The sequence below is a fragment of the Anopheles darlingi genome, chromosome 2 (genome assembly GCF_943734745.1).
Source record: "Anopheles darlingi chromosome 2, idAnoDarlMG_H_01, whole genome shotgun sequence".
NCBI classification, from domain to species: Eukaryota; Metazoa; Arthropoda; class Insecta; order Diptera; family Culicidae; genus Anopheles; species Anopheles darlingi.
Genome location: NC_064874.1, coordinates 49,792,079 through 49,801,902, shown reverse-complemented (window position 1 = coordinate 49,801,902; position 9,824 = coordinate 49,792,079). Strand labels below are relative to the sequence as shown.

Below are 9,824 nucleotides of genomic sequence, written 5' to 3'. Positions count from 1 at the left end.
TCTCAGTTGCACGTTTTCACACATGGGACAGCTATGAAAGTTTATGAGCAGCAATGTAAGTGAGGTTGAGAATTAAAAAGGCGGATGATCATCTGCCGTGTAGAAATCCCATTGAAATCCTTGATCCCCCTGATACAACTGTTAGCCAAAATGTGATTCTCTATCAATCTCGCTGTATATATATAAAAATATATATAGTTGACCCGATGCCCACGAGCTACTGTGTGCCACCGTGTCTCGATGTCCGTGTGTTGTTAACCAAGTGCAGCAAAGGGCCCATTGCCACAAACCCCTGTTTGCCACTCGACCGTTGTTATGGATATTAAGTGTTAAATAAAAGAACATCAAAAAGCGCGGCTCGGTTCAGAGAGCTGCTATGCAGTTTTGTCAAATTTGCACTGTTAGATGAAGAAACCAAACCAAATTGTCGTTTAGAAACCGAGATACACGAAATACACTTAGATGATCTCTTGCTATTCGAACTCCTGTAGATTCTCTCCGCATTAATGCCAAAGGGTTGGGAGTGAAAATACAAAAAAATACTTAAAAGTTCTGGATGTTATAGATTGGCGATGGATTCAGTCCCCGAGGTAGAATGTTCCCTGTGTGGTTTGCTTCACTGGCACAAGGTTTGCTACGCTGATTGACTTCGGTTGGTACTCATGTCACCATGGAAGAGATTACTGGGAAGAAAGTAGACGATGTTTACCGTATAGTCACGTCGAACTCCTAATCGTGATACTATTCTTCCTCTGTATCCAGTTTGCGCTACTTCTATTGGTGACGTGAATGACCCACAGATTGTCCCTATCCTCTGTGTCTGTGGATGCTTTTGATAACACTTTACAAACTTGCCTTTACTCGCTCCAGAAACCTTTTGTATTCAGGTCCAACATCACACTAAGGAGGTGCAGATTATGGTTTTCCATCGTGCCCGTGACCCAAAAAATGGTTTAAATTTACAACCAATACAAAAAGCATGTACAAAGTGGTAAGGGTTAGCACTCTGTAATGTTGCTTGTGATGTCATTTTGCATTTTACAATTGCCACCATGGTCGCTATATGATTGGTTTCCGTTATCGTTATGTATACCCTCTATCATCCCCGTAGCGCAACCTTATTTCATGTTTCCTCATCTCAATAGCTGATTAAAACCTACAGCGGTGGCGGTGGCCGCGGAGTGTAACAGCAAAGCTTCTGCAAAACGAAGCCTCTAGTCTCCTGTAAAGCCACCATCCTTAGCCATTCTTATCGAAAAATGTGAACTGTGCTAAATACGAAAAGATCGTTACTGCTAACCCAAGCAAATCAACATTAAAAACCGAACAAGAAGTCGATCGATGTTTGTTTGAATGCTCTCCTTCTAGCGAATGATGACGGCCGAGAAACGAGAAACGTGACGACAGTTGAGCAGTACTACTCAGAAGTAAAACGGAAAAGTATACCGAGCATCTTTCAAGTGAGTGGAGGAGGGTGTAATGGACAGAGCCTAGCAGAAAATTGCACCGAATGAACAAGATTAAGAGTTTAAGCAACACTGGTGAAAGTAGCACGGCAATACCTGAAAATGCGATAGTAAATAACTTGAACAGAACAGAAGGACAAAATATAATTGGGAAAATGCAATACTATGCATTCATACCAAAAATTCTCTTCAAATGAGATGCATGTAAGAGGACCAGCTTTCTGATTGAAATATCTAGAAGGGTGAAGGGTGCTAGAGGAAAATCTGGAATAGGTCTGTGAGGAGAAAAGTAGTCTTTGAAAAGAGCACCAGAGCCGAAATGAATGCAAGCATTGTATGGATGTTGACCACGTGAAGAAGGGACTACAACCTATCCAAGAATGAAGCTCGGCTTTCGAGCCAATAAACTTAAGTCTGATACAGCATAACATTCAAGTCCAATATTAGGTAACCTTATTTTTCGAATAATACAAACGCATGACACTAGGGTAAGTTAATCTCATTTAGGCTAATTTATTTGATAAACCGATAATGATAACATTTTCAGATGGCGGCGGTAGATGCTGAAACGCACGACAACGTAACGAAATAAGAACATTTTGGGCAAGTAGCCAATTGTTGGCTGAAGAATCAACAGCCTGGATATTTCACTGTTCTTCAGATAGCAATTAGTGCCTTCGATGTAATCGTGGGTTGTCGCTTATCGCAAGCACAACGAGTGTTGCTACAAAGCACAGCATCGTTGGCGATGGCAAGGATGCAGCATTCTCCTGGGGTGTCATCAAAGCGAACGATGTCGATGCATAATCATCCTCGTTCACCGACATAGATGTTGACGGATCAATCGTTTCCACGGATGCTATGGAGTGGCTGTACATGTTGAGTGCTGTTGTTCGATCACTTGCTGCAGACGCATTCTCTGGTGAAGCCGTTGATGTTGCTAACGTCATCGGTGGCAATATAGTTGATGGCAAGTTACTGCTGCCAGAAGATCGGAGTAACTGATCAGTTTTATCTATGTTTGCTACTTCCACAGTACCCTTAGCAAATGTGCTTTCTGCAACCCCTTGTTCCGTTACATCAACGGATAGAGATTCTATCGGACTAGTTGTTCCGTTTATGCTGTTTTCGCGTTCCTCGTCACTTACGGAGACGGTACTGAATGAATCAGTATCCTTGCTGTTGGTACTGAATTCCTGCGAAATATTTGTGGAACTTTCTTCAGTATTGGGAATCTCTTTAGGAGTTTCCGCGGATATTGGATTTGTCGGAGTGCTAGTTGCTGTTCGAGGCATATTTTCCGTACTAACATTAACGGTTTCTACGTAAGGTGTTGGAGCAATGGTAAACGGTGCGGTGGTAATTTCTTCGGTTCTGATATCTTCATCATAAGATGAAACTGTTGTTACCTTGTATACATATTCGTTATCGATCGTTGTGTATGATCTACTATCATCTTCGTCTGGTAAACTCCCTATAGCATTTTTGTTTGACTCTGGAATATTTATCGTTGACATTACCGTTGTCGACAATGCAGAAGTGGTGGTGCTTTCATTATCCTCAATTAAATCCATCCCCGTGCTCATTTCCTCTGTTGCAACAGTTGCAATATCTTCCCCGATTTCAGAAATGCTTGTTGTAATGCTGTGAGACGCGTAAGTAGCGTTCACTATATCTACTTCTTCAGAGCTAGAAGTGAATGTGGTTGCTCCTTGCGTGATGGGTATCGTGGTGGAATCATGGGATGCATCATTTGTTTCAATACTTGTAATGGACGTACTAGTTTCCAGTGTGTCAGAGGCTGTACTTAATGTGCTTACGGTTGCAGCGATCGTAAAGGTAGCAATCTCGATATTATCTCCTGTTGTTGGCATTAGTGTCGTTAAAATGATAGTACTATCGTACTTGCTGGTAATTGTCGAGTCCTGATCTTCTGTCGATTTCGATGAATCTGCGTCTGTATACCTGCTTTCAATGAGAGTAGTTGTATCAACTGCATTTTCTGCCGATGCCAATGTAGAGTGTTGATTCTCAGCCGATGTCGGTAACTCAGGAGTTGTTATATCTGTTACTAAGTTTAAGAGCGACGTTGTCGTCAATTCTTCGTCCTCCGATGACGGTACTGTTTTTGAAGTGGATGCATCATCTGATAGCTTATCCGTCAATGTTGTGTACTCATCCTCCGGTAATGTGACTGAATCGGTGGTGCTATAGATGCTTGAAGGGAATGTGGTTGCTTCTGCAGTACTCCCTATAGCCAGAGTAGACAGAAGAGAAGCCGCGGTCGTCGACTGCTGATCATCGGTTGATGTTACTACTTCAGTACTGCTTGGAGCGAAAGTGGCTACATCTTCAACTGCAGCTATGTCTGTTGTTAGCGTAAAAGATGCTGTGGTCGAGTATTGATCCTCTGCTGATGTGACCGGGTTTCTGCTGTTGTTACTTCTAGCGGATGTAACTATCTCATCCGTTGATTCAGTCAAATCGTTATTAATTGTTGTGTGAGAATCGTTTTCTTCATTTATCTCTGTGGTCGGTTGAAATGTCGATAGCGATTCAGTCAAGGGCGCTGCATTGCTATCCTCTACTGCTTTATATGAAATCGATGTAGAGCTTTCCGTTATAAATACGGTAGTATCGATACCGTCTGTTAATTCTGTAACAATAAGGCGTGGAGTATCAGTAGTTGAAGTTAAGGAATCGGGTTCTCCTTCGGTTAAAGCGGAACTATCGGGTTGAATAGTAACTGGTAAAGTTGAAGTAGTAGTCTCACTTCCAACTGTTATGGTTGTGTAATCTGTTAAAACATTATCCTTTCCGATATCTGTAATTGACTCGTTAGATTCAGTACTAGAACTGAGTGTAGTAGCGTCGATATTTTCTTCCCGTGTTTCCTCTATGGTTGTAGCAATCACTGAGGTAGTTGTGGGTGTTTCGATGGTTTCACTTTCAGCTAATGGTGGATCAGCATCGTCTATATGATTTGTTGTAATATAACTTTCCGTTGTTGTAGCCGAATATTCCGGCTGCATTCGTGTGGTTATATCACTGCGTTGATAAAATACTTGAAGCGTTGACGTTTCTGTAGTAGATTGTTCTTCTTTGTCACTAGTGGCAACTACAGTGAAAGTAGGATGCATCATGGCGGTTTCATTTAACTCACTTTCCGTCACTTCTGTTATCATTGTGATCGTGGATTCAAGTAACGTTTCCTCCGGATTATCCGTAACTATAATGCCATTTGTTGATGAGCTTAAAGTTGTTCTAGAATCCTGCATACCAGCTTCAATCGAAGACTGGTTATTGGCGGTTGTATCAATGACGTGGGTATCGACACTAGATAGCAATATTTCTTCCGTTGTAATTAGTGAGGAACTGGTGCCCTCATTCTTGATGCCTACTGTGGAAATGGATTCTTCTGTTGGTGAAGAAGAACTAACCTTCGTCAATTCTTCTGTTAAATCTATCACATCACTAGAAGAGTATGTTCGAAACGAATCCGTTATAGCTGGCACAATTAGCGATGATGTTAGCTCAAGGGTGTTAGTAATAGTTTCACTAACAGCGATTGATACACTTTGAGTGGTTTCACTTTGCCCTTCGGTAGGTAATGCTGTTTGCGTCATTGTAGGGCTGGATTCTGTTGAAACTGGTTTGATGGCAGCTTCGGCATCGCTAGTGGACACATCTAAATGGTTCGTTTCACTGTTATCAACGTCTTTTGTGGTGTCATCATAGAGAGACGGTAACGTTGGTTTCAGATCTGGAGGAGTTTCATCTTTCGGTATCACTGTAGCTGTAGTCATTTCAATGCCATGCTCCGCTTCGGTACTGTTCTTATCGTTTGCCTGATTCACAGTACTCTGTGACTGGGTTGGCAAATCCTGCCCAATTGTTGTGGGCGTTGTGGTAGGTTCATTTATCGTAATCTCAGTAACGGAAGTGATGTCCTTAGAATCAGTTTCCTCAGCACCATTCATATCCATACGAGTGCTAACGACCTCATTGCCTCGACCATCTTCCTCTTCCGATTTTTCAATTAGCGGATCGATACGATCGCCGTCAATATTCCGATCGGAAAACTCCACTTTGCTCATCACTGTTGCCCTGTGGAACAGAAACACAAATTAGCGATCGGAATTTTAACTCTCACTAAACATCAAAGCTAGTTGAAATGTATCGTAAGAATCCTTCGTTACCTTTGGTAATATACAGGATTCCCTGATGCCAAGCGAACCACAAGCACTAAACACAATAATCCAATCACAGCCCGTTCCATGGTTAATTCCTAACAGTTCGCGAAGCGGACGTATAAATTCACATAAATAGTCGAGTTCTTCGTTCAAGTAGCACTACTGGGTACGACAAATCAAATTTTCAACGATCCTCTGGTGTCACTGTCCGGTTCACGAATGAGCTGTTCACTGTTACTGCAATCTCCTTTTATCAAGCATAGTAACAGTCCTTTAACGATTATGGATCGAATGGGACCTATAGATGCAGTATGGTGGTAATCATCTTCTTCACTCTATGATGTACGATGGTCTGGTCCTGTCTAGGACTATCGCATATCCGTTTACGACCCGGGACGATTTGCAGGAGTTCAATCGTTCCGTCTCTTTCACTGGCAATTGCTGGTCGTTTGCAAAAATGATGACTTCTGCCCGGTGTCGTCGTCGTGCTCAGACATCGGTGACGGCGACGCGAGTTAGACTGGCTTCAACAGCCGGCCAAGGATGACTAACTCATCCCATAAACCGGTCTAGGTCGAGCCGGTCGGTCGGCCGGGCGTCGATTGCTTTCTTGCCTGTCTGATTGATTTTTATCAAATTTTACCCGATAGGCCATTAGCTGCCGTAACAACGACACCTAGAACACACGCACAGACACCCATGAGCCGAACTCGAACAGGAGAGTACATAGCGGATACACGCAGCAGCACGTGGGTCGCGCAGGACACTTGTCGGTCCCACGGGTGCGTTATACACCCCAATCCGTAATGAGCCTTCCTGACGGTGTATTGCAATAGCACTCCACTCAAGGGTAAGCATCAATTCGATGCTCATAACGCGCCTTCATTGTCACACGGTGTACGGGTGAACAATACTTCTCTATCCATGTGTGTGCTTGGTCCCTAGGGAGGAGGAAAACGGCGGCATGTCGTAGACATGCGACAGGGAGGATTCCGTTCGATTACTTCCGATTTGAGCAGAGACGATGGGCGCTTGCTGAATGCCTCAACCACTCCGCCTCCGTCTGCGTCTGCTTCGAGGGTGAGATCGTTGTAAAGGGAGAGACACGCATTAGTTCTTAGTTGGGTAGCTGGTTTACCTCGCTGTTGCTACCGGCATCAGCCAGCAGCAGAAGAGCAGGTGCATCTGGGTAGGATGTTTTGGCTGGATTTGGGTAAATGGGTTCCCAGCTACCCAGCGACCGTCGCACTAATGGATTTGTGCGGGCCAATGGTCGCGCCCAGTTTCTGAGGAACACGGCAGTGTCCGTTATGATTGTTGCTGGCTGGTAAATGTGACAGCTAATTACATCACATAGCGTGTCCCCTCACGCTACCGCAACCGTTTCCATACGCGATGGTGGATCGCGTTGAGTTCATTTATATCTAGGAAAATGAGAGTATTGATTGGCTTATTGGATTGGATTGCTTCAATTGTTTGTGGTTTTGCCGACCTTAACCTGGCCCGGCGTACTTCATCTGGTGCGGTTCCCGTCCTCGGCGTACCATTGTGCCTCGGTGCAACCTTGTCTACGTCTCCTATACATTAAACAATCATCTGGCCCCGGGGACTAACGGGGAAGATCAATAAAACAAACCATATCGATGACGCCTGGATATGGTTCGCAGATTAGCAAGTGCTTACGTACTCGAAGGATGGCAGAGGGTAGTCTCTGCAAATGACAAAGAACAATGAGCAGCAGCAGTTTTTGAGAAGGAATTTGAAGGAACAATACTTTAAGTATGGATTTGTTGGACAGTTGGTTTCAGAAAATGACGAGAAGCAAAAAATATTAAGAGTAAAGCATATTAGGTGTTAAACTGTTTCGTGATGATAAAACTACGGGTGTTAGAACCTATATCGGCCACCTTTCATATTTGACATTCCATTCAAAAGTTTCCCAGTGTGGATCAATCAAGCTATTAAGTATTGTACTTTGGTGTACTGGAAAGCTATCTGTTAACTCTTCGTTTTGACCTTGTTGCTTCGATTTTAGAATACTGCCACTTAGCAACCAAAGCGATCTACCCTCCAATGTATACTTTGAGCGAAGAGCCAACAATTATCTTTCCAATAAAGCACACTACTTAACACAAGCAATGTGCTGTAGACCAAAACGAGTGATGACTACGATAAATAATATGAATGGGTTCGAGTTTTAACAATTCCGTAAACTAAATTTTAATGGTATTCTGAACCATAGAACGGAAATGATATCGTGAGCGATTAGAACATTATCGTCTCTAGCATCCCATTCTAGCAGTCGTACGGCTTAACTTTGTTTCAAAATGAATACTTTGTGTCAGTCACAATGTTTATTGGATGCTTTAATCGCTGTTTGTACCTCCTCATAGTGCAAGATTTTTTGTAATCGCACCAACCGCAGAGCACTGTCTTTTTTTTAAAGCGATTTGACCGTTGGGTCGATGTTACTTCAACATGTATTAGACAACATGTTTGGTGTTATACACATTAGAAAGGCATCTATTTTTTTAATACTTTGAATTTGATCATATGCCTTCGACCGAGAAATAAGGATGTCTCGCCCTCCTAGCAGTGTGTATGAAGGAATCTTGCCAAACCTTTGAAACAAAAACAAAAAAGCATTAGGTCCTTCTCGACGCACAAAAATGCACAGATAACATTGACAAGAGGTATTGCACAATGGATCAACTTGAATTCAAATTGATTGGTCGAGCATCCTTAAAAACAACCAAAATATCATTAGGAGCAATGGGAAAGATCCAAATGCTCGGAAAATAGGCGTTCTTTCAATTGAACGAAAATCAAATGAAGCCTTATTATACTGAAACTTTGGTCTACCACAAATATTCATGGGAATTAAAAGATCTTTGATTGGATAATCATTGTCGAACAAAAGTGGATCGATCTCGAGATTTATAAACGAAAGAAATCATGCCTTCCACTTGTTGATGTAAGATAAAACTAGGAAGCTATGATGCACCAAGAACTTTTTAAAACCTTTTTTTACACCTAATTCAGATGTCTACTAATTAGAAATTTTAAATCTTATCCATGGATTGAGTCATAAAAGACCGGAATGATTTCGGATACGGTAATCGAACATGGGTAAAATTTAAATCGAAAGGGTAAAATTTTTGTTTAAATCAAATTGTAACAAGGTTTGGAAAAATTTGCCGATATATGATCGACTAACATTGCCTTTTATCGGCCGGTTTAAAGGTTGCAAAAAAAAATGGTTATCTTGCAGCCAACAGTACAAACTTACCCTTGTCAGTATTTGAATCTGACCAAGAATATTTGAATTAATTAAGGACATAGCGAATAATGAGTGAGAAGCGACACAGAAGAACATGATTTTTTTTTCGTATTAATGTTTATTGGATTTTTCCATCAGATTCTAATGTATTATCATGATCCCACCCATTGTTTATACCCCGTCCACGCGTGGGACGCATGCCAACAACTGTACGATAACCTTCCGTCCCTTTTCCAGACCGCGCGTTATGTATTAGATTAGCTATCTCCTTCGTTTAGGAATAAATTAATTTTACTTTAACAGTATGTATAGCCTTAGGGGGGGTTTCGCTGGCTTCGACTCTCCGACTAGCCGATCACTCCATCCTGCTCAAGACAACCGACGGGAGGGGATTTTAGTCGAGTCGAGTCGAGAGAGTTGTTTTACATTTTGTTGTTGTTTTTTTTTCTCTTCATATAAGTTTTGTTTCGAATCCTAGATCTGGGGTTTTAGTTTCCTTAGTTCGACTTACACTATCCGCCATAGCTCGTACATACGTTTAACTGTTTGTTACAACAGCTCCACCGATCAGCCACCGTTTCGCCGATGCACCGCTGATGCCGATCAGCGGACCGACCTGGCCGTCTGACCGTCGGCCGGAATCGGAAAGTATAAGAGAAAGCATACGGCTATGCAATGAGCGATCAGATCAGTTTGTGCCAGACGATGATAAGCAGGGTTTATTGTTTATGGCGAAGGCGTTGTAGCGTGTTTTAACGGTTTCATTCTTATCACCTTGCGAAACAGTAGAATGTAACGAGCACGAGATTGGCTTTGTATGGGATGTGATAGTTTGATGGTTTAGGATACGAAATGTAATAGATAGGGGGGGGGGGGGGGGGGGGG

The 9,824-nt window shown here is 42.5% G+C and overlaps 2 protein-coding genes across 4 annotated transcripts in view; one reads left to right on the top strand and one right to left on the bottom strand.

Annotated features, from left to right (window-relative positions):
• LOC125950023 (sodium-dependent phosphate transporter 2) overlaps window positions 1-1,934 on the top strand; it is a 43,905-nt gene extending 41,971 nt beyond the window's left edge. For all 3 annotated transcript variants that reach the window (XM_049677585.1, XM_049677584.1, XM_049677586.1), the window contains exon 7: window positions 1-1,934. This exon is cut by the window's left edge and continues 2,353 nt beyond it. The gene's annotated coding sequence lies outside the window, so the exon portion shown is untranslated.
• A 200-nt stretch (window positions 1,935-2,134) lies between these two features.
• LOC125959289 (mucin-5B-like) lies at window positions 2,135-7,206 on the bottom strand. Its single transcript, XM_049692107.1, has 3 exons — window positions 7,172-7,206; window positions 4,630-5,573; window positions 2,135-4,122 (listed from the first exon to the last, which is right to left on the bottom strand). Exons 1-3 carry the CDS (start codon window positions 7,204-7,206, stop codon window positions 2,135-2,137), a joined length of 2,967 nt encoding a protein of 988 aa, XP_049548064.1.
• Between the last annotated feature and the right edge of the window lie 2,618 nt (window positions 7,207-9,824).